The sequence below is a fragment of the Eumetopias jubatus genome, unplaced genomic scaffold (genome assembly GCF_037043125.1).
Source record: "Eumetopias jubatus isolate StellerSeaLion01/CBP00866 unplaced genomic scaffold, mEumJub1_p1.0 scaffold_3, whole genome shotgun sequence".
Classification (NCBI taxonomy): domain Eukaryota; kingdom Metazoa; phylum Chordata; class Mammalia; order Carnivora; family Otariidae; genus Eumetopias; species Eumetopias jubatus.
Window position 1 is genome coordinate 115,364,286 of NW_028274809.1, and position 25,828 is coordinate 115,390,113.

Here is a 25,828-nt window from a genome sequence, read left to right on the forward strand (position 1 = left end):
AAACCAGCATGATTACAATTATTTGAACCAAATTATGTTCATATAATTTCCAGATAAATCCAGATTTTTTAATCCTCAAAAAATATAAAATTACCATATTAGCAATTTTTAAACTTAAAATTTTCATTGTTAAAATGGGCTTGCAACATAATTCTTAATATAGGCACTTCATTCCATTTCCTACATTCAGACACTCAATTATCTCAAAATTAAAATCTTGACACCAATAAATTTAATCTATTAAAGTGATTTTAATCCACAAGACTTTAAAAGTAATGTTTCTAAACAGAGATTACAAATAATTTGCACATATAAACAAAAATGCAATTTCAACAATAGCTAGCACTTGCTTAATTACTTGTCATGCGAAATGCTGCAGAGGCACAGCAAATTTCCTTGTAAAAAACGGAACGGACACAATTTATTTCAGAATAGGCACTCACCACTTCTTCCAATGCAGCACTTCGCCCAAAAGAACAAGTGAGGTGTGTGAGGCAATTAACAAAGGACGAGAAAAGTTCGTTTGGAATGGCAGTTAAAACATTTCGAGGGAACACAGTTATCAGGTTGCTGATAATGCTGGAGATTCCCACAGCTTCTGAATCTTCTATTTCAATTCTACAAATCAAATAATGAGTATTATTAAGTGGTAGTAGAAGAAAAGTCCCAAGAACTCATTTCCAAACATGCAAATATTATCACCCATTCATTTTTAAAGGCGTGTCTCTGTGTATTAATTTCAAATTACCCATATAACTATACTTCAGAATATAAACAGGGAAAAAAAAATCACTGGTTTTTCTCCTCTAATGTTAAACACAAAGAAAAAACTGAAAGTTCCTTTTTCAGTTATAAAGGGCAAGTATACCTACCCATTGATAGTATTCAGTAATCCCTCAATGAAGTGTGCTAGATAATCAACTTGTGATCCTTCATCGGGGAAGATAGGTCCATGAAGAGAAGCTAACTGGGCAAGGCACTGAAGAGAATCTTGTGCCATATCTGAATCTTCTCTGATTTTTCGATGTACCTGTTAGAAAGAATTACTAATCCATAAAAATAAATTCTTCTTTTGTAAGGGTCACGTGTCTATCATGCCGAATGAGGTAAGAGAAAAAATTCACTGTAGCTGGTTAATTCTAGAAAATTAATTCCTGAACTTAATTTGAAAACTGTCCCTCAGTCCACTTTACATTATAAGCCATGATTTTAAACTTATCAAGTAATTTTTAACTGAAGGCTACCTACATTTTGAAAATTGAACTGTCTCCAGCATGTTATGACAAAGAGAGAAACAGATGCCAGCCAGTCAGACATACTGCTTCTTCTAAAAACAGCAACAACGACAGTCATCTGTATTATGCTAACTATGCCTAGCTACAGCTTCTTGCTAAAGTTAGCAGACAAGTTCAATCAAGAGTATATAGATGCTGCTTTAGCAGAAGTAAACAGTTGCACACTTAGAAAACCAATATACCTTTCAATCCCTAGGCATTCACCCATTCAACCACTATATAAGCACACTCTTTCATTACTGAGATTGCCCACAATTTGTTTGAATTTCATTTTATCCTACACCATTGCTATTAATGGCTGAATTTTTTAAATTTTATTTAAATTATATTTAAGTCCACTTTAAACCTCATCTAGATCTTATTTCAAGGATGCAATACTGATGTGAAACATCTGGTACACAGTATTCTATATGAAGGAAATGCTCCTGAAATACTGCTCCCTAGTTTTAGTGTGTTATTAATATTATCAGATTTTAAAAGATGTTTCATTGCTGTGATCTGACATAATTAAACAGGAAAATACACTTAGGAAAGAAATTACAGGTAATTTTTTATCCTAATCCACCAACCACATTTAACGGCAACCATTTTCTACTTTCCACAAGCATCTGACTTCTCCAGCCCTTCTTTTCTTACACAAATCTCTTTGCTTTCTGAATGTCACAGAATTTTAAACATTGGTTCTCTATTTGTTTCAAGTTACGTTCACTTTGACTCTGCAAATCATTTATAAATTACTTGAAGTTACCATATTTCTCTTAAGTATTCACAGGTACATTTTGGGGACACTGAACACTCAAATCCTTATTCACAGACTGATTTCATTAATCTTTAAACCTTGAACTTCTTAAGGCTGTAAGAAATTTAAAATACTAAAGAGTCACAAAATTAACTGACCTATTGACATGTTTAAAATATTCCACCCTCTTTGGTCTAGAACGGGGGTTGGCAAACCATAGCCTATGGCCAAATCTGGCTTCCTGCTTATTTTGTATGGCCTATCAGATGGTTTTTACATTTTTACAGGGTTGAGGAAAACAAAATCAAAGAAAAATGTTAATTTCAAACACAAGACAATTATACAAAATTCACATTTTAATAACTGTGAATAAAGTTCTACAGGAACACTGCCACATTAATTTGTTTAGGTATCATCATGGCTGCTTCTGTCCAACAATGGCAGAGCTAAACAGCTGCCTCAGAGAACATATGACCTGCAAAGCCGAATATTTACTACCTGGTCTTTACAGAAAAAGTCTGCCAATCCCTGGTCTAGAATAACACAAATGTTTCTCAAAATATACCCTATTACATTTTAAGTTTTAAATAGTAAATTAAAAGTATAATACACAAATTCATATATCTACATTGTCCAATTCAAGAACTTCTGAACACAACACATTCTCAAATTCCTTATCTGAAAACTGTAACTAAATTTCTCTCATCATGCCTTTTAACCTAATCAACATTTAAACATGTTATCCAGGGGTACATTCTGCCAATGAATATAATGCAATCCCGGACAACAGAGGTTTTCTTTTCTACCTATAGAGCTAAATGTTGCTCATTCCTGGTCGAGAAGTGAGGACTCAAAATATATGATGACCGAAATAGCTAATGTTGATTATGTAATAAAATAAAATAAAGAAACTGCCTCAGAGCCTGCATGTACTACTGTTCAAACTTATGTTCTCTGAAATATGAACCATATAAAACTCATGATAAACCAATGATTAATTCTTGTATAATATAGTAGATTCTTGCTCTTCTTCCAATGTCAGCATTACAAAGGAGTTCTACCGCAACTGAACTATATTATACAAATTAAAAACTGAATTTATCACCTGAATAGGAAAAGCAGAGGGATACAGAAAAGCAAAGTCTAGCAGAACACCCAAGGAGGTGAATGGCAAAGCAAGACAAGGAGTAAAGAGAAGCAAGTTAGTAAGATAAATTCTATTGGAACATGCTGAATCTGAGATGTCTGTGGGCCATCCAAATTAAAACATCGAGTAAGCACTTGGATTATAAGGCCCTGGAACTCTGGAGCAGCCTGTGCTGAATATAGATTTAGGAGTCATCAGTGCAGAAGTGGCGCTTGAAGTCCTACGTGTGGAAGAGAGAGCCCAAGAAAAGTATATACAGTCAGCAAAGTTGAGAACTAAGAGAGAACACTAGTAAGTTTTGAAGTAAGCAGAGAAAATAAGAGAGGTCAAGGAGAATCAAAAAGGTAGGAGGAAAAACTGAGAGTGGTTTTTCTAATACCTTATGAAAGAAAGAAAAATTGAGACATCTGTAAACTTTTGAGGGACAGAATGAAACCTAGAGTATTCCTAAATTCAGATGTGACCAACACATTTAAAGTCTTAAATTCATGCAATAGTATATTTATGTCTACCTACTCAAATCTAGAGAAATAAGGATATCCAATAGAAAACTGCTTTCTATTAGGTAATGAATTCACATAAGTGCAAATAAATGAATGAAATTAAATGATTAGCCACTGTTATTTTTGTAATAAGTTACAAATTAAAATTCCTTAATGAAAGCAATAGGCCACAAACACAAAAATGTTAAAATAACACAGTAAAAAGGGTTAACTCTCAACTTCAGAAGCTATTTGCATGGGGTGGTTCACAGCTGACAGGAGCAGCTGTCTAGTTTGTCTAGACAGCTGTTCAGATTTGGGGGAGCTGTTTCCAGTACTGCCAGCAAGTTTTTCACCTTTTCAAAAACTGCTGGAATGGGATCTTCTTTCAGTCAAATGAATAACACAAAGAACTGAACTTGGATATGTATCAAAACAATTTCTGTCAGATGTGGTAGGCAACAGAATTTGTTAACTTAGTTACAATTACCGCTTTGGTACTGACAGTGTTTTTAGTCATCATTTTTCTGATTTAAAGGATAAAATGTAAGGTAATGTTTATTCCGAACATTTCTATTTTATTTCATTTTTATGTATAACCATGGATGACAAACCTTATTCCAGGTATTGTAAAATATATACCACAAAACTACAATGTTTTAAATGGTTTGTTCAGAAAAGGAAGGCAGTTGTAAGGATAGTAAATAATGTTTTTCTAACAAATGAAAAGGTAAGAAACTAAAATGGTTGGGATTAAGTAAAAGGGCTTCCTTTCTTTTTTTTAAGATTTTATTTATTTATCCGACAGAGAGAGAGATAGCGAGAGCAGGAACACGAGCAGGGGGAGTGGGAGAGGGAGAAGCAGGCTTCCCGCCAAGCAGGGAGCCCGACGTGGGACTCGATCCCAGGATTCCGGGATCATGACCCAAGTGGAAGGCAGATGCTTAATGACTGAGCCACCCAGGCGCCCCATCCTTTCTTTTTTTCTTAATTGGTCTTTATTTGGACTTTTACCCCAGTCATTATATCTAACTAACTTGTGTGCTTGCACTACTAATAGCAAATCAGCATCCCTCCCCACTCCATACACACATTTTTTTCACCAGCTTTGGACTACTGTAGTGGGGACCCTCATGAGCAAACATAGGAACATATTGCTTACTTCTTGATATTTAGCAAATAACAAACAGGACTATTTAAAGTTATAATTGAGGGTGTGTGGGCGGCTCAGTTGGTTCGGCGACTGCCTTCAGCTCAGGTCATGATCCTGGAGTCCCAGGATCGAGTCCCGCATCGGGCTCCCTGCTCAGCAGGGAGTCTGCCTCTCCCTCTGACCTTCTTCCCTCTCATGCTCTCTCTCTACCATTCTCTCTCTCTCAATAAATAAATTAAAAATCTTTAAAAAAAATAAAGTTATAATTGAAATAAATTGCTATTCAATAACACTAACTTAACCCATGACTGATAAATTAGTACAAAGTATACTACTCTACTACAGTGGTTCTCAAAGTGTGGTCCAGGGATCCTGAGACATTCCTAAGATCATGTCAGGTTATCTATAAGGGCAAAACTATTTTCATACTAATACTAACACAGTATCTGCCCTTTCCATTCTCACTGTCATACATGTATACAATGGAGTCTCCTCAAGGTTACTTTACCTGTAATAATATTACAACCAACTGGATGCAGAAGCAGATCTGAGAAATCTGGCTATCTTCTATTAAGCATAACATCTGAGTTCTGCAAAATTATAAAACAATGCCACTCTTTTCAGGAAACTTCCCTATAGCTATTTGTTCACTAAAATGTTATGTTAATATGTAATGGTTTGGTGTTGCTATTTTTTTTTTTAAGATTTTATTCTCAAGTAATCTCTCTACCCGACATGCGGCTGGAACCCACAACCCTGAAATCAAGAGTTGCATGCTCCACCAACTAAGCTAGCCAGGTGCCCCCTCGTATTGCTATTTTTAAATGAATTAATTACTTTTTAAAGTTTTCAGTTTGAATTTTTAATATGGTAAATATTAACAGATATAACCCCATAAACAAAAGCTCTTCGGAGTCGTCAATAATTTTTAAGAATGTAAAGGGGTCTTGAGATCAAAAAGTTTGAGAACTTCGGCTCCAGGATATTCAACTCTTCATACTTAAATAACATTTTCATAAATTAGCAAGAACATTTCTATATAATTTCTATTTAAGCAGATGTATTGGTTAGAAGGCTTCAGAGGAGAAAGTAATCTGTCCTATTTTACTTAAAAATACAAAACATGTACTCTTTTCAGTGGCACTCTTCCTTGGCCTTCACCACCAGAGATGAAAAGCAAGACTTACTGTGAAGAACAGCTCCATAACTCTGCTATCCAGAAGAGTCTCCCGCCACGACTCTGTTGGCTTTAACAGCACATTTTGTGAGGATTCAAACATAGCTATATAATGTCTGCCCAGTTATCTAGTGTCAAGGTCAACAACAATAACATTCTTAGTCTATATAACAGGAGCAATCCAGAAAGAATGTAATGGAAACAGTTTAAGCCTCTTCACATAAGCTACATAATTCATGCATGAAGCTAAGGAATAAAAGGCATTAGGTGCTTAAAAAAAATGCTACAGGAATATAAAATCACAGTTTCATCAGAATTACATGTCATGCTGCAGGGATATAAAAACTTTGATAATCAGAGATCTTAATGGTAGCAACAAAAGGAAAAATGTGACTATAAAACTGATGCCAAAATATATACAAGAAAGGAAAAATCAATTTCTGAATATTTATCCCACCATTTCCCCCAATATCTTACTAACAGCTAAAACTACATATACAAAATATAAGTCTCATAAAAGACTACTTGAAAAAATAGTATTTTTCCCAAAGAAGTATATTCACTGGGTAACAAAAAAAGAACAAGAGCAAATATACATCATACTGAAGCAGAAAAACTCCCACACATTAGATTATGCAAATACCAATTCCAGACAAAGAAATAATCAGTTTATGTACAACTCTATAGATACTCACTTAAAATGCCACAGACTAAAAATCAACTTTTATGGTGTTCAAGTGTTTCAATATCAAACATGCTTCTAATGGAATCCTATCTTTGCCATACTTCAAATAACCATAATATACTCTTAAGTGTCCACAAATATAATTCACGCAAGGACACTGATGTAGAAACTGAGGTTTTTAAGAAAAGGGAAAGCTGCTGGGCATGAAGAGAGTAGTTATGCCCCTTCCACTGCTAATCAGATGTCCAGCTAAATACATCAACAGGGCAACATTCTCATCACTCAATGAGAAATTTCAAAAATAGTTATCCAAAATTATAGCTTGCAAAAATTAGACACAAGTTCAAATGCTGTATTTTCATTAAAGCCCAAATCATTAACAGAGAACATTAAAGGCTATGAAAATGCTTTGGAAATCATTTTTTAAAAGCTTATTACTTAACCCCCTTTTGAAATATCTTAATACTTTGTCTCAAGAGCAAGGAGGGGACTATAAGTTGTTTCAGAAGAGAAGTCTGCTTGCTTATTTCAGAAAAATTGCTCCAAAAATGTTCTGCAACTCCATTTGATTGATGAATAAAAGTGAAATTCAAGTCAGTCACATAATTTCACTTTTCCCTTCCTTTATCTGCCCCCTTGTGGAGGTGCAGGGAAAGAGTCAAGAGATACAAGAGCAACGGTTAAAACGAAGTAAGCCTGGATTTTAGAGAGAAAAAAAAAAAATCAGGCCATGAGTACTAAGAGTTTTCAGTGTGTTAATTATTTTTTAAATGATTTCACTTTCGCACTAGGCACATATTTTGATCTTATGTTGTTAATGTGTTCTGCATTCAGAATATACTGATTGAATACTAGGTATTTTTACATGTTGTCTAAAATGAAGGCTTATCTTAGAGAAACAAGTATTTGTGGATGAAATCACAGGGTGTCTAGGATTTGCTTTACAATTATCTGAGGATGGAAGAGTATAGATTGAAACAAAAACTTAGAGCTAATGAAACTGGGTATTTTATTTTTGCACATCTTTGAAATTTTCCACAATAAAAGTCTGGGGCATAAAAAAAGGTTTGAGCATATGAAATAAAGTACCCAAGAGTAAGGCAATAAATTCTTCGTACTTCATAAAAAATATTCCACTTACTTTTTTTCCAGCTCTATTTTCCTTAAATTTCAATGTCTCATTTTATTAATTAAAAGGCAATGATTTTGATATATACTGTTCAGTAATGAAAAATCATTACTTATGCTCAGTACTGTGTTGAGCACCTGCATAAAGAAAATCATGACAATCTCCTTCCAATTTTTTAGGAGTTTGCAATCTTATAGTAAAATGGTAACAAACTATTATTTTTTGGACATCCAGATCTAACAAAATATATGTGTATAATTTTACTAAATATTTTCATCTAGAAAAGTAACAGAATTAGTACTTCATATGCTTACAAAAGGTATAAATTGATTGATTGATCAGAGAGAGCACAAGCAGGGGGAGCAGCAGGCAGAGGGAGAAGGGGGAAGGGAGAAGCAGCCTCCCCACTGAGCAAGGAGCCCGATGTGGGACTGTCCTGGGATCATGACCTGAGCCGAAGGCAGATGCCTAACCGACTGAGCCACCCAGGCGTCCCAAGTAGAAATGTATTTTTAAATTAGGTGGGATATGAGACAGATTCACATAACCGTAGTAAAATGGTCCGTCTCAAAGCAGACCATCTGTCAATTTTCTTATTAATATAGCCACCCAGGCAGCGAGCAAATGCAAGCTGCTCTCTCTCAGAGTAAGAAAGACAAATACTTCAGGTGCTGGTACCTGCAAGAGAAAGCTAAAATCTAAAACCCCCAAGAACCCTACACAATTCAAGCACAGAGGAAGAATACTGGGAGAATACTGGCAAAAGTAAAGTGAGTAATATTTATGTCTTGGAAATATGGAAAATCTCATTCCAAGGGAAGGCGAGAATTCTCCTGCATCCTAAGTAAGCCTCCTGGTTATACTCAACAAGGGGTTGCCAGTGTTCTTCAGTGAGTGGAAGGTGATCACTTCAAAGATTAATAAGTATTACAAAAGGAAACAAAACCTAAATCAAGATACTTGTTTAATTCTCTTTTCTACCCTTTTTGTATTTAGAAAAAGTGTATGCTCCATAAATTCTTATGGATAGCAAGGACTTATACTAAGAGAAAATGGAAAGACATACATTTAAGAGAGGGCTTTTTCCAGATATGAAATGGAATTAATTGCAATTGCTCACCTAAACTTCAGGTTCAAAATAATCCTCAAATCTTTAATTTTCTTAAATACTGGTTTCAGCTTCCCTGATCCTGGTCTGTTTTAAACATATTTTCCCTAGTGCCCAGTATGTATGGCCAAATTTCTTCTAAAAGCTGACAAGTATATTTTTAAAATGTTAATTCCTTACATTTTGCTAACACCACATGGAGATCTGTGAGTTCTGTATGTGACATCTATCAGAAAATCCTTCCCCCTAATTATTTTATTTTTTAAAGATCTTATTTATTTGACAGAGAGAGAGAACACAAGCAGGGGGAGCAGCAGAGGGAGAGGGAAAAGCAGACTCCCCGCTAAGCAGGGAGCCCGATGTGGGGCTTGATCCCAGGACCCCAGGACCATGACATGAGACGAAGGCAGACGCTTAACCGACTAAGCCACCCAGGTGCCCCGGTCCCCTAATTATTTTAAAGTTCATGTGAGTTTTTTGTTTTCCAACTCCAAACCTAGAAAGGACTTTTTATCTTGACATGTTGTTTGCCTTTTTTTTTTTTTAAGATTTTTTATTTATTTGACAGAGAGAGGCACAGCGAGAGAGGGAACACAAGCAGGGGGAGTGGGAGAGGAAGAAGCAGGCTTCCCGCCAAGCAGGGAGCCTGATGCGGGGGCTCGATCCCAGCACCCTGGGATCACAAACTGAGCCACCCAGGCGCCCCTGTTGTTTGCCTTCTATTAGAAAGCTCATTTATAACACACTTCGCTCAGAGGTTACCCTAATTGTTCTTTGAAGAATTAATCTACAACACTGTAGACTTAACTACCTTCTCCTTATAAGTCAGCCCAGCACAACCAACACCACCATTTTTGCTTAGTAAAAGTGCACACATACTCATGTTGGTACAATAAGATACAACCATGTAATTTAATTACAAATAATATTTCTGTTGAAAGAACATGTAACTACCCCAAAAGCATTTTAACAAAAACTTAAATATTAAAAGCAACAAAAAAACAGTGTAATAATGAATGAAACAAATTTTTAAGAACAAAGCTATTCGGACAAGAAATACATGTTTTAGTTAGCAGACTGTGCTGTCAAACTGCTGATGTGGTTACCTTCATAAGAAGCTATGAGGGGACACCTGGGTGGCTCAGTTAGTTAAGCGTCTGCCTTCGGCTCAGGTCATAGTTCCAGAGTCCTGGGATCGAGTCCCGCATTGGGCTTCCTGCTCGGCGGGGAGTCTGCTTCTCCGTATCTCCTCTGCTCTTGTTCTCTCTCTCTCTCTCAAGTAAATAACAAACAAACTTCAAAAAAAAAAAAAGGCTATGAGGGTTCTTCTGTATTACCTGAAATATTGTTACTATGAATGTACAAGTATTACTTTTCAATTAAAAAAAAAACAGTGAGAAGCCTATCACAATGTGAATAGAACAGTCATATATAGATCTGGACCACACCTGTACATTCAAAATGTAAAAAATCAGGGTAATTCAATTTTTGATTTGGTACTGCCAATTAATTGATTATTTCTGTATGTTTGTATAAAACACCCCAAAATACCACTTCTTTCCCAGATAATTCATAATGTAGACTACTTTAGAAACAAAAGACTACCTCTAAAATTCAGAAATCCAGTATATCTATTCTTTTTTTTTTAATAAAGATTTTATTTATTTGAGAGAGAGAGAGGAGGAGCAGAGGGCAAGGGAGAAGGGCAACCTGACTCCATGATGAGTAGAGCCCAACGCGGGGCTTGCTCCCACAACCACAAGATCATGACCTGAGCTGAAACTAAGAGTCAGACACTTAACCAACTTGAGCCACCCAGGTACCCTAGCATTTCTATTCTTAAGACAACATTTTAAAAATGATTTAAAGTTTTGATTTATGCCACTACATTAACATGCCGTAATATCTACACATTATACTGCTTTATCTTTTTCATCCAAATGAATCAATGAAATCAATGAAAGAGAAGTCTAACAATGAAGTGATTATTTACTAATTAATCATTTATTATACCTATTATACACCTATCAGATTTTAGGAGACCTACAACTCACAACAGGTTGATACTAGTTAAATAGCTAGCATTTACCAAAATCTGAATCAGATTTTAAATCAAGAATTTTTTCAGCCTATGGCTTTAAACATTTATCTACAATAAATACTGAACTCAACTAATTCATATTTTGTATCAGAATAATTCATTTGTAACCCAATAAAGAATTCAGTAAAACAGCCATCCGGAGCTTTGTCTTTCAATAATCCTGTCTTTTTAAAAATCTGTCATCCACATCTAATCTTACTTTACCTTCCCATATTTTCACCAAATTCAAAAACCACAAGTTATAGTACAATATTTCTGTCATTGTATCAAATACAAGCCCACTCCCCTCTTAACAAGGGTTCAAATACTGAAGTGCAAAAACCCAACCAGTCTTATAAGTTCAATGCTATCTTAATCCTCTGGAAAATCAGCTGCAGCTAGACGTAAATTCAACTGCACTTCAGAACAGCGAAGAATTAACTATTCTCTACCGTCTGTTTCACAATGTTCCTATCTAGCTCTAAAATTCTCTGCTTAGGAAAGCTCAGAAACTTCTAAGAATTCAAAAGCATATAAATGTACCACCTGCCCTATTTTATAACTGCATGACCAGAGAGAAACACACTAGGCTAAGAGCCAGAAGGACAGAATTGAATGCACCCTGCTACTGACTGTCACTGGATAAATCCTACTAAGTCTTCTGTCCCGAACAACAAGTCTTGAGGTCTCAAACAACAAACAGTATTATCAGTAAGCACATATATCTTAACACGAGGGGAGAAAAGTCATCTTCAGAGACACTGGTCCTTACAAATGCAAATGAGTTGTTCATCTACTAACACCTTTAGGAAGGGTATCATTTTGTGGTGGTAACGGACAGTAAAAAGACAATGAGTTATACAATAACGACAAATCATCCTCAAACAAACACAGAGAGTATGAAAATTACCATAGCCTATACTTATAAATACTTTATGATACAGGAAGATTTTGTAGCAACAATGAACATTTTACAAAAGTAATTAAAAACTTTAATTTCTCCATCTTCCCATATTCTTTTTAAGCCACCTCATTAGTAAAACCAAGTTTCAGAGGCAAAGGGTAAGCCAAGTTTTTCTTCTTAAACATTTATCTCTGTCACTATGAATTTTTCTAACAATAAAAACTGTTATTTCTCTTTCTGGCACAACATAGAACAAATGAGCCCAGTCTTACAGACAGCATTTAGTCCAAGTAACCAAAAGTCCTTTAAAATAAAGGAGAACTGACCTCACCTGAATGTTTCCCCAAGCCTTGCCTGCAAATAGTAACATTGGCTTTACTGGAAATCCTAATTTAGGTGAAGGCTTCTATATCCCATTACTATTTTATGATCCAGTTAGCTTTCCCCAAGAGACTGAGTTGAAATTTTTTTTACTAAAACCAAATCAGATCCACAAAAATAGAATATCAATAAAAGGCAGTGTAACCAAACTAAAAAAAGAAGTATTATTAAAGTCAACATACCAAACATACCTGCCAAACATTCTTATTACAAAATGATACTGTGATTTATGATTAGCATTGCCAAAACCCTTAAGCATTTATGGACACCAGGTGAACTCCTAGCTAAATAATCTTAGCAGCATAAACAAACAGCCAAGAACTAAAATAATACTTTGGAATCAAATCACCTTACCTCACTAATTAAATAATATATATTTGTTAAGCATCTATTACTACATGCTAGACTGTGAGAAGGTATCCAGGCAGAGAAAGTCGATGTGAAGAGGTGCCAAGGCAGAAGGAAACAGCCTGTGAGAGCAGCTCTAACAAAATAGCACAGAAAAGTTTTGAGAAGGAGACAGAGATCAGACCATCCAGGATCGTAGTGGCCATTTTTAAACTGGGATGATGATATGACAGAGGATCATGGGACCAAGGACACTTTCTCTGGACAGCAATGATCTGAAACAGAATGAAAGCAGGTAGATTCCGTCTCAGTCTCCATCAACAAAGTGAGACTGGGGTACATTTGGTAAGTAATTAGCTCACTGGGCCAGGGGGTGATTCTAACATCTACCAAATCCCAGCAGCTACATATATTGCTCCACCCAGGCCTAAGGTGGAGGATACCTTCATAAATTACCTTTTACACATATAAAACCTACATATAATAAGTCCTTAATAAAGATAATGGTTTGCAGATGACACCATGTATATAAAAATTTTTTTTAATCCACTAAAAATACTATTTGAGCCAGTAAATTCAGCAACATTGCATGGTACATGGTAAATTCAGCAACATTACATGGTACAAGATTAACATTAAAAATGTATTTCTAGGGCGCCTGGGTGGCTCAGTTGGTTAAGCGACTGCCTTCAGCTCAGGTCATGATCCTGGAGTCCCTGGATCGAGTCCTGCATCGGGCTCCCCGCTCAGCAGTGAGTCTGCTTCTCCCTCTGACCCTACCCCCTCTCATGTGCTCTCTCTCTCTCACTCTCTCTCTCAAATAAAAAAAAAAATGTATTTCTATACACTAGGAATGAATATGAAAATAATTTTAAAATCAACTCCATTTACAATTGAATTAAAAAGAATAAAACATCAGAAATAAATTTAACAAAAGAATTCCAAAACTTCTACTCTGAAAATTATAAAACATTGTTGGAAGGAATTAAAGATCTAAATAAATGGAAGGATATCCCATGTTCATGGATCAGAAAATTTAACACTGTTAACATGGCAATACTCCCCAAACTAATCTACTGATTCAATACAATATCTATCAGAATCCCAGCTGCCTTTTCTGCAGAAACTGATAAGCTAATTCTAAATTTCATAAGGAAATGTAAGGGACACAGAGAAGACAAAATAATCAAAAAAAAAAAAAAAAACAAAGTTGGAGGACACACACTTCCTGATTTCAAAACTTACTACAAAGCTATAATAATCAAGACAGTGTGGCACTGGCATAGTAACAGATATAAAGACCAATGGAATAGAATTGAGAAGCCAGAAATACACTGTCACATTTACAGTTGGGTAATTTTACACAGAGTAAGGGGTGGCAGGGACAAGACAATTCAATTGGAAAATATCTTTTTCAACAAATGGTGCAGGAACAACAGGATATTCAACATGCAAAAAAATGAAGTTGTATCTCCACCTTATACCATACACAAAAACTAACTTAAAATGATGACAGACCTAATATGTGACCAACCTAACTGTATGGGCTAAAAACCATAAAACTCTTTTTTTTTTAATTTTTTATTGTTATGTTAATCACCATACATTACATCATTAGTTTTTGATGTAGTGTTGCATGATTCATTGTTGTGCATAACACCCAGTGAAAACCATAAAACTCTTAGAATAAAATATAAGATTAAATTTTTGTAGCCTTAAGAACAAGAACAAAGTCGCAGTACTGACACTATCTAACTTACTATGAAGTTGCAATAATCAAGGCAGTGGGTATTGGAGAAAACAATGGACAAACTAGATCAAAGGAACAGAATAAAGAGACCAGAAACAGATCTGCATAAATGAAGTCCAATAATCTTTGATAAAGGAGCAAAGGTAATACAACAGAGTAAAAACAGTCTTTTCAACAAATAGTGCCTGAACAAATGGACACCCAATGCAAAAAAAAAAAAAAAAAAAAGAATCTAGACACAGACCTTACACCCTTCACAAAAATTACTCAAAATGGTCACAGACCTAAATGTAAAACACAAAACTAAAATTCCTAGAATGTAGAAGAAAATCTAGATGACCACAGATTTGACAATGACTTTTTAGATACAATACCAAAGTCATGATCCATGATAGAAAGAACCAATAAGCTGAATTTCATTAAAATTAAGAAGTTCTGCTCTGTAAAGGACAATATTAACAGAATAAGCTGAACACTAGTAGAATATATTTGCAAAAGATATTTCTGGAAAAAGACTATTATACAAAATACACAAAGAACTCTTAAAGTTCTACAATAAGAAAACAAACAACCCAGTTAAAAAATGGGCCAAAGACCTTAACAGACACCTCACCAAAGATATACAAACAGCAATAAGCACATGAAAAGATGCTCCACCTCATATATCATCAAGTAAATGCAAATTAAAACAACAATAAGATACCACTACACACCTACCAGATTGGCCAAAATCTGAACATTGACAACACCAAATGCGAACAAGGATGTGGAGCTGAAAGAACACTCATTCACTGCCAGTGGGAGCGCAAAATGCTGCAGCCACTTTGGAAGACAGTTTGGCAGTTTCTTAAAAAACTAAACCTATTCTTACATATGATCCAGCAATTATGTTCCTGGGTATTTACCTAAAGGAGTTAAATATTTGTGTCAACACAAAAACCTACACACAGCCGTATAGTCACAACTGACAAAACTTAGAAGCAACCAAGATGTCCTCTGATAGATGAATAGATAAGTAAACTGTCATCTAGACAATAAAATATTATTCGCAATGAAGAGACATGGAATCTTCAATGCATATTGCTAAGTGAAAGTCAATGTGAAAAGGCCACATACTGTAGTATTCCAATTACATGACATTCTGGAAAAGGAGAAACTACTGACATAGTAAATGATCAGTGGCTGACAAGGGTTTGGGGAGAGGTAGGGATGAATAGGTGGAACAAAGAGGATTTTTAGGGCAGTGAAACTACTCAGTGATGGTGGATACATGTCATTATACATTTTTCAAAACCCACAGAACACCCAGAGTGAATTCTAATTTAAACCATGGACTTTGAGTGACAATGATGTGTCACTTGAAGGTTCAACAATGATAACAAATGCACAACTCTGGGGGGGATATTGATAATGGGAGACTGTGCATGTGTGGGGGAAGGGAGGATATAGGAAATTTCTGTACCTTCTGCTCAATATTGCTATGAATCTAAAATTGCTCTAAAAAAGTCTATTTCTAAAAAAAACCTTTCTGACCTTGGGTTATGCAAAGCCATCTTATATCAGAAGCACAAACAAAAGAAAAAAAATTAAAAATTTCTGTTTCATAGGCCATCATCAGTAAAGTAAAAAGTCAACGCACAGAATGGTAGAAAATATTTGAAAATCATACATCTGCCAAGGGGTTTGTTTTATATATTTATAATATATACAGGGCTCTTACAACTCAAAAATTTAAAAAAAAAAGAATCTAGACTCTTTAACTAAATAAATAACTCAATTTAAAAATGGACAAGGGAGGGGCGCCTGGGTAGCTAAGTCAATTAAGCCTCTGCCCTTGGCTCAGGTCATGATCTCTGGGTCCTGGGATCAAGCCCCGTGTCGGGCTCCCTGCTCAGTGGGAGTCTGCTTCTCCCTTTCCCTCTGCCCCTCTCCCTGACCCCGCTTGTGCTCTCTCGCTCTCACATAAATCTTTAAAAATAAAAAAAATAAATAAAAATGGACAAAGGACCTCAACAGTCACTTCTCTAAAGAAGATACAAAAATGGTCCATAACCACATGAAATGATGCTCAACAGCATTTACCATTAGGGAAGGCAAATCTAAGGCACAATGAGATACCACTTTGTATGAAACAGGATGGTTATAAACAAACAAACAAAAAACACCAGGTGTTGGTGAGGATGCAAACAAAATGGAATACCTGTACATTACAATGTTAATGCAAAATAGTGCAGGTACTGTGGAAAACAGTCTGACAGTTTCTCAAAATGTTAAATATATAGTTACCATATGACCCAGCAATCCACTCCTACAGATACACCCAAGAGAAATGGGAACATACATCCACAAGTATGGAAAAACTTGTATAAAGATGTTCATAGCAGCATTATTCTATATTGACAATTGTTTTTAAAAAATGGAAAGAACTGGTGTGACTGGGTGGCTTAGTCGGTTAAGCATCTACCGTTAGCTTGGGTCATGATCCTGGGGTTCTGGGATCAAGCCCCATGTCAGGCTCCTGGGGAGTCTGCTTCTCCCTCTCCCTCTGCCCTCCCCCCACCCCTGCTCATGCTCTTTCTCTCGCTCATGCTGTCTCTCTCATATGAATAAATAAAATCTTAAAAAATAAATAAAAAAATGGAAAGAACTCAAATGAACAACAACTGATCAGCAGATGAACTGGGAAATAAAACATGGTATTATCCACACAGTGGAGTATTACTTGGCAACAAAAAGGACTGGAATGCCAATACATGCTACAACTTGAATAAACCTCAAAAACATGACACATAAAAGTGACCAAAAAAACCCACATATTGTATGATTCTATTTAAATAAAACATCCAGCATAGAAAAATCTATAGAGACAGAAAGTGGATTAGTAGTTGCCATTGAAAGGGGGAGGAGGTGGGGGGAAGTAGGGTGGGAATGTTAAAGGGTATGGCGTTTCTTTTTGGGATGATAAATATTCCCTAAAATCAATGGTGGTTGTATAACTCTTGAGTAAACTTTAAAGAAAAAATTTAATTGTACATTTTAAATGTGTGACTTGTGGGGCACTGGGGTGGCTCAGTCAGTTAGGCATCCGACTCTTGATCTCGGCTCAGGTCATGATCTCAGGTTTGTGAGACTGATCCTGCGTCAGGCTCCACACTGGGCGTGGAGCCTGCTTGAGACTCTCTCTCCCTTTCCCCCTATCCTCCACCCCCATAGTCACGTGCACTCTCTCTAAAAAAATAAATAAATAAATGTGTGGCTTGTATGGTTTGTGAATTATGTCACAATGCCTTAAAAAAAAATACCATAGTATTTCTTAATTCAAAATTTATGCTATGTCAACATGTATCTTTTGTTTATCAATGCCAAACATAAGTTTCCGAACATGAATCATCAATTAAGGACACAGCTGTTTTAATGAAAAGATGTAAGGTACCAAGCAGACATTTTAGATGACTTACAAACGTGAGTAAAATCTTAATCTTCCGTATAGGACAATTCCCCACTTCTTTCTTCTTTGTGAAGGAAACCTGATGTATAATGAGGAGTATTTACTACCCTAAGTGGATTAAAAAACAGAAGACCTAAGATTAAAAATTCAAAAGACTACAGTGTGGTGATGTTTACTCCAATTAGATAACATTTCCATTACTTTTATGCAGTTCAATGCTACACATTTAGGTGTGGATACATGTTTTGGTGGTTAGGTCAGAGAACTTTCAGGCTATCAAGCCCTCTTTTGTTTTCCATTCCAATATGTTGGTTACTTACCACCTTAGTGTAGGGCAAGGCTAGTCAACCAAAGCTGATATGAAGAGAGAGAAAAGGCATCATTCCCTCTTTCAAGGAACTTAAAAATCCAACTCAGGCTGAGCTGCGGACCACAATGTTAATACTAATCACTGTCTGATCTCTCACAAGAACTGTCTAGCGTGGGCAGTTGTGTAATCTTTATATATAAAGATCATGCTACCAGCCTGTCAGAACAATGATTTTGCATTAATGGTAACATTCACACAGACACTTTTCCCCAGCCCAGATAATGACCAAAATCTGCTAAAGACAACCGACCAGGGTAGGAAGTACAGTTCTACCCATGGCAAAAGCAAAGTTTCTTTAACCGATAAAAAGATTAAACCCACATGGTCTTAATGCTGTCTGATATGAACAAAAAAATCCTGCCATCAAAATTAAAATGTATAGAATGGCCTTCAAGAATTCATATTAGATATTAAAAAACCAAAACTCTCCAAACAATTGTAATTTCTTGAGTATTCACTACACACTTAAACCTAATACACGGGAAAAACATGTATTTAGTGGGCAGCTCTTTTACCATCTTCCCATCAGCATCATTTTGCAAATAATATAATCTTAAACTCTATGCTTCAGAGTACAGTCCAGGACTACCTTGTAAGTAGTGGCATTCATTAAGAATTTATTGAACTGATAACCTAGATAGTTCATGGAATTTAGAAATCAATGGATATATTTCTGTATAAATAATTAAATAATTTAAAAGGAAATAATTTTCTAGTGAGAAATACGGCATTTAAAGTAATTAAGTCAGACCTGCCCAACAGACACCAACATAAATGATGTAACATACTGAGCCAAAGAGGCACCAAAGGACGCAGCTCCTTGGCATGTAAGGTTCAACTTTTAAGTTGCCTATGGCCTTAAATTACTAAGCAGTTAAGATCAGAGATTTAAAAAGTATGTAAGTTTCCTCTTGGGGAGACTTTTTTCTAATGCTCAATCCATTCCTCCCTGCTCCTGCAAGGATTTAAACTACAAAAAGTAGTAAGTGAAAAATCTGTGGGCTTAGAAAGAGAAAATAAAACTGTACAGCCTTGCTCAGAGAGGAGCAAACAACTCAGTGGGCCTTCCCTGTTTGTTCCCCAACCACCTGCAGGTTGACATCAGAAAAGCAGTTTATGATGGTTCAATGTACTATAGTATGTATAATGGGATAATAACTGTAAGTAATACAGTGGGATATCACAGGCAAGAAAACAGATAAGAACTACCAAGTTTAAAAGTTCAACTACTAAATATTTTTCAAAATATTACAGTATAGGTTAATACATAATTCAGAAGAACAATTATGACTTAGGACTGAAGGGACTACTCCCAACATAACCTTTCCTTCCAATGGCCTGAAGTCAAATTCTTCTTGCTGGTTTCTCCTGGATACGTTCCTTGTAAAGCAGAAATATCCCTGGAAGGATAATACATAAACTACTTCATATACTGATTAATGACTTTATAGACTGATCTTTCTTTTAAAGTGTACAATAACAGGTATAAACAGAGAACAGTTTGAGGAAAAACTAAAAAAAAAAAAAAGAGGACTGAAGAAGAAACTTCACAATGGCTTTACATATTTTTTCATACACACACTTGAAAATTCCATCAGATGCTGATTTCTACCACTTTGCTCTTCTACTTTTGAACAAACCTGGGCAAAGCTGATCAAACCAGCATTTAATAGCTAAGAATCTTGGATCATGATGGTAGGCATGCCATACATCCTAAAGCTTACTATCTTCCTCACTACCTCAACTGCATCCTGGGCTATCTAAACATCCATACCACTGGCCTATCTAGCACTACAACATCGTATTTTCTTGTCTCAATTCTGATTTCTTCCCCTTGGGTAATAAACAGGTTCATTTCTCCGAAGCATAAAGTACAAAACTAAACCAAACCTTCAATTGTCTCAAACTGCTACTCCATTTCTCACAGTTCATGGTCCTCAAAATACTGACACTTTCTACTTCAATTACCAATCACTACTCAATCACTGAAATGGCTTTTGTGCAATATGCTGCCCACCTGGTACTCAAATAAACAGATCTCCACATGACTATCTGTGCCCTGATACCCAATCTACATCTTCCTTATCAGTAACAGAGCATGTCTCTACCTTTATTTTTTGAAACACTCATCTATCTTTGCTTCCCAGACTCCCTTGCCTGGTTATTCCCTCTGCTTGTCTGAACTGCCCTGCTCAATCTCTTTTGCTTTCTCCTGGTTCTTACTATTGCTGAACCCAAAGATTCTACCACTGACCTTCTCTGCTTCTCTATGAATGATCTTTCTCACTCCCTTTACTTCAATGGCCCCATAAAAGGAGTATCTCCCAAAACTTTATCTTTACCCTTAATTTCCCTCTATAACATTCTACGACAGTAGGCAGTTGACCTGTACCACACAATTTCTAACCCTTGGCATGACTGATATTTCTAAAGCCTTGAGACTTAATTCACATACTACACAATTTACTCATTGATGGTACAATTCAGTGGTTTTTAGTATATTCAGACTAATGCAACCATCACCATGATATAATTTTAGAACATTCTCATCACCCAAAAAGCCCCATGCACTTAAGCCATCACCTCCTCTTTCCTTCCAACCGCCCAGCCCTAGGTAACCACTAATCTGGAATTTTACAACGTGGTCTTCTGTGAATGACTTCTTGCACTCAGGATGTATGATATTTCCAAGGTGTATCCATATTGTTGCATGTATCAGTATTCCTTTTTATTGATGAATAATAGTCTATAATGTGGGTAAAACCCCATGTACCCATTTATCAGTTGATGGCTACTTGGGTCATTTCCACTTTTTGCCTATTATAAATTATACTGTTAAGTACCTTCATATAAAAGTTTTTGTGTGGATCACTGACATTTTGGGCACAGTAACTGCTTCTTGTAGGAGCTGTCCTGTGCATTGTAGATGTCTAGAAGTAACCCTGGCCTCTACCCACCAGTTGCCAGTAACACTCCCTGAGAAGTGATAACCAAATACGTCTCCAGACATTGCCAAATGTCTCAAGTGTGCAAAATCACCCCAACTGAGAACCACTGCTGTAGAGTTATGATTTCTTCAGTGAAACTCTATATATGTACATTAATCTTCACCTAAAATCACTGCAAAAATTATTATTTACTCTTAAATATTAATAAATATCTAAATATTCAATTCATGTATTCTTTTCATAAAACCTCTCTGCACATCCTAGCTTCACTGCTGAGTTAGCTTCAACTGGCTTTCTTGATAACATTTTTATAGTCATAATTTACATACTTCTCTGTAAGAAATTTCCAAAAGCTTCAGCAGCCAACTATACAAAATTTCCTTCCAGGCAATCTAATGTATATTTTGGTCCACAATCATATCCTTTATCAACAACTATCTATGTAAATACAAATTTGGAGGCTCAGCATGCATACTTAACCTTACAGATCATTGATTTATATGAATAATTTCTCCTATCAATCCTTTTGTATTCCAATTAAAAACTGATGTTAGGGCAATTAAGTTACATATTAACAGATACAGCAATCATTCACCACCATGACATATCTCAGGTACTTCCTACTCCTCCAGCCTCTTCTATCTTTCTAATCAATAGTCAATTATCTGTTGGGATAACTGGAAATCCACATGCAAAAGAATTAAGCCTGATCACCATCTCACATCATACATAAAACTTAATTCAAACAGATCAAAGTCTTCAATATGAAGAGTCTACATTTAAGAAGCCAGTCTTACAAGACACAGGCATAAATCTTCATGACCTTGGATCGGGCAATGATTTCTGAGATACAACAACAACAAAAAAAAATAATTGGACATCATCAAAATTCAAATTTTCTCTTTCAAAGGACATCATAAAGAAGTAAAATATGACTCAGGGAAATGGAGGAAATATTTGAAAATCATGTATCTGTTAAGGGACCTGTATCCAGAACATATATAGAACTATTACAACTCAATTTTAAACAGACAAACCATTAAAAAATAGACAATGGATCTCAACAGGCATTTTTCCAAAGAAGATAGATAAATGGCCCACAACCACATAAAAAGATGTTTAATACATTAACCATCAAGGTAATGCAAATCAAAATCACAATGAGATACCACTTCAAATGAAATACAATGGCTATAAACAGACAAATAACAAGTGTTGGCCAGGATGTGGAGAAATTGGAAACCTCATATAATGTTGGTGGGAATGTAAAATGGTACAGCTACTTTAGAAAACAGGTTGGCAACTCCTCAAAAGATTAAACACAGAGTTTCCACATGATCCAGCAATTCTACTCCTAGGTATATCCCAGAGAAATGAAAATGTTAAGTCCAAACATGAACTTATAACGAATCAATTGATCCATGAATAACTAGAAATCTGGTATATCCTTACAACAGAAAATTATGTGTATGTAGAGACAGAAAGAAAGAAAAAGAAAAGGAAAAAGAAAGGACAAAATGTTTTCAACTGGTGAATCTTGGTATTAGGACATCCGCCCAATTCTTTGAATTACTCTTGTAGTATCTCTGTATGTTTAAAATTACATCAAAATAAAAAGATGCAAAATAGAGAGCACATTACAAAAAATTATGACTAGGGATTAATACCGGCAATTTAACACAGCCTCATTTAACATGATACCATTCTAAATGATCCAATATATTTGATACAAAACACACATTCTACAAGGTCTACTAGCTATTCTTCTAACTTAAAAGATAAATCATTTTTTAAAAAGCCAACCACTTTATATTAACTAAGTTAAATTTGATCTGTAGGCTCTCTTCAAGGTACAAAGCTAAATAATTATCCAATACCCTTCCCAATAATTAAATAGATCACCAAAGAATTGCCAAAACTAGAAATTATATCAGAATCGGGTTCCTTGAAATTGACTCCCTTAATTAGCACTAAAAGTGTAGCTTAGTTTAATTCCATTGCCATGCTCTTTCTCCTACATTTAAAGCTAATCCACTTAAAGGAAGGAGTACTTCACTGGAGTTCAGGGGGCGAACAAATGGCTACTATGCAAACATCTATGGTTAGATATGAATTCATCTGTAAGTCATGAAGTAGAATATCTGAAGGTCAAGATCAAGATCTACTTTTCTTTAAACAAGGAATTATTTCCTTTGGGAACACTGTAGCCTGCAAATGACAGGTTTTCCAAAGCTTTATCTAAATACTTTGCGAAAATATTTTATGTGTGTGTATCTTTAGACAAACTTTGTTTCCAAACTCCCACAGCACTGTTTCCCTTTACAAAACAGTCACTCTTCAGCCAACTACATTTCCCCCTAAAACAGAGACTTTAAAATTGGCTCCAATATATGCAGTGTAACTTTTGTTGATTTTCCCTACATATGTAATTAATGTTTTGATAACTCCATATGGCCTGCTACTTTTTAAATCTGTCTCAAAGTTTTTCAACATCTTTCTTTTTACTAACAAAAACTGGAGCAAAAATTATATTGCAACACTCAAAGGGGAAATTTTTTAAAAAGCAAACCTAAGAAAATATGTGCCTTTTAACAACCAAAGAGAATATACTGAAGACATAAAATTAGTAACGAGTAGAAAGATGATCAGAGAGCAAGGATAAAAGCAGAAAGTGATTAACATCCCTGTAAGCTCTGCCCCACAGAGCAGGAGCTCACCATGACTGCCTTGGGGAAAGAAAACTGGAGAACTCAACTGAGTCAGAGACTCAATACCCTGTACAGCTTTTCACAGTTTTCTACTACATGAGTGTATTAACTTGAAAATGGAAGAAAATATTGTACCTAACCCCACTCAGCCCCTTTAAAATCCCACAATTTTACCAGCCAAAAACAGTAGGTAATTTCTAGTATGTGAACGTAGCAAACCTTGGCTCTGTTGAAGCAAAGATGAGTCTCATCTTAAATCTCTGGTATGGCTGAATATGTATTTCCTATATGCTTGTCATCTGTCTTTTTCTCCTAAATAGACTCCCTAACCCCCCAGACCCAGGCCCCCAAGAAAAGACTGATTAAAGACATGTACAACAAGTGAAATTAAATTTCCTATACATTAGATCAAGAAAAAAGCATAACACAGACAGCTGATGAGCTTCTTTATTCAAGTAAACTATTAAAAGTTCAATAAATAGTAGCTAACTCCTGAGTGTTTTAAATGTACTGCTACATTTAATTCACTCAACAATCCATATCCCCATTTTATATTTGGAAAAACTGAGACTCAGTGATGTTAAGTAATCTGCCTAACATCAGCTAAGAATTGAACCTAGATTTGTCTGATTCAACTATGATAAAGATGAAGAGACACTAGATAGTACTGCTTTCAATTTATCAATAGGCAACAAATGTTCTAGAAAGCAAATCATAAACCTTAAACTAAAAAATATAAATTTTTCAACTTTAATAACTGATTTATAAAAAGCAGACATATGTACCTACAATGTAACCCACTTAAACTTATTTTGTATAAGCTAATTAGCTAGAAATAAAAGTTTTATATTTTTATATTAAAAAAGGTCTTCAAAGAATAAACATACTACTACCTTACTATCTACACTTGAACAGTATCTGCATCCATAAAGATCAAATTAGAGAATGCCAAATTAGTCTTAAGGAAAGTCAGCCAAAAAATCCAATGTAATCACATGTCACATGGAGGAAATGATTCAGTTTCTTGAATTCACTTCCCACCTTCTTCCTTTTCCTTCCTAAGGAACACTGCTATTCCTTAGTTAGCAATAGCCCCCTTATCCACTAAATGCTTCCGTTTATTTGACTCTCTTCTACAAGGTTGTAAATGAAATTTTAAATCCTGTAAGTAGTCCACTACATTGTGTATTATAAAATGAAAAAAACATTAAATTCCATTTCTAAAAAAACTTATTTTCTTTCAACAACATGCTTCACAAACCTGCAGAGATGAAGTACTTTTAGCCATAATTAAGTCATCTATGAAAATTACCACAAATAAACTCTTCAGTTGTTAAAGGATATAATTTGGAGGAAGAAAGTTCCAGCTCAAGACTTGATTGGCGAGTGCAAGGTAACGCTGAAATACCGAAGACATCTGAGCATTGAGGTTTTCCCGCCTGCTGAACTCCTGAAGAACTTCAACTGTTAACATGAAGATTTGACGAAGGTCTTCTTCCTGTAATAAATAAATCACACGTATTTTTCAATCAAAAGCTTATTCAAAATGTATTCCCATTTAAGAACCATAAAATGAAACAAAAACCTTAAAATATTCAATGGAAAAACACTACCTCTTTAAGAACATTTTCCATTTTTAGGCCTGCTCATAATTTATATCACAAGTATGCTTTCAAGTGACACCAGTTTGAATGCATCTACTGTAATATAAATGCTACTCCGTAAAGAAGTTGAGTCTTTGACAACTACTACAGAGCTGGAGGAGTCAGTTGCTTTAGTGCAGAGCCCTCGGATTTAAGCCAATGCCTTCACATAACTTTACTTCAGAGCCAAACAATACATATGAGACAAAGAGCCCACACCATCTGCAATAACATTTTAAATACATGGCCCTCGTTGGCATTCTGCCAGGCCTATTTTAAGGCCAGCAAAGTCCCACCAATTGAATTAGTTACATCTAAACGCAATAAGAACAA

The 25,828-nt window shown here is 35.5% G+C and overlaps 1 protein-coding gene across 2 annotated transcripts in view; it reads right to left on the reverse strand.

Moving 5' to 3' along the window:
• XPO4 (exportin 4) overlaps window positions 1-25,828 on the reverse strand; it is a 121,330-nt gene that overhangs the window by 45,177 nt on the left and 50,325 nt on the right. For both annotated transcript variants that reach the window (XM_088021781.1, XM_088021782.1), the window contains exons 6-9: window positions 25,197-25,350; window positions 6,004-6,116; window positions 873-1,030; window positions 444-618 (exon numbers count right to left, since the gene is read on the reverse strand). In XM_088021781.1, the coding sequence (XP_087877907.1) occupies window positions 444-618; window positions 873-1,030; window positions 6,004-6,116; window positions 25,197-25,350 (600 nt within the window). The remainder of the gene's footprint in view (window positions 1-443; window positions 619-872; window positions 1,031-6,003; window positions 6,117-25,196; window positions 25,351-25,828) is intronic.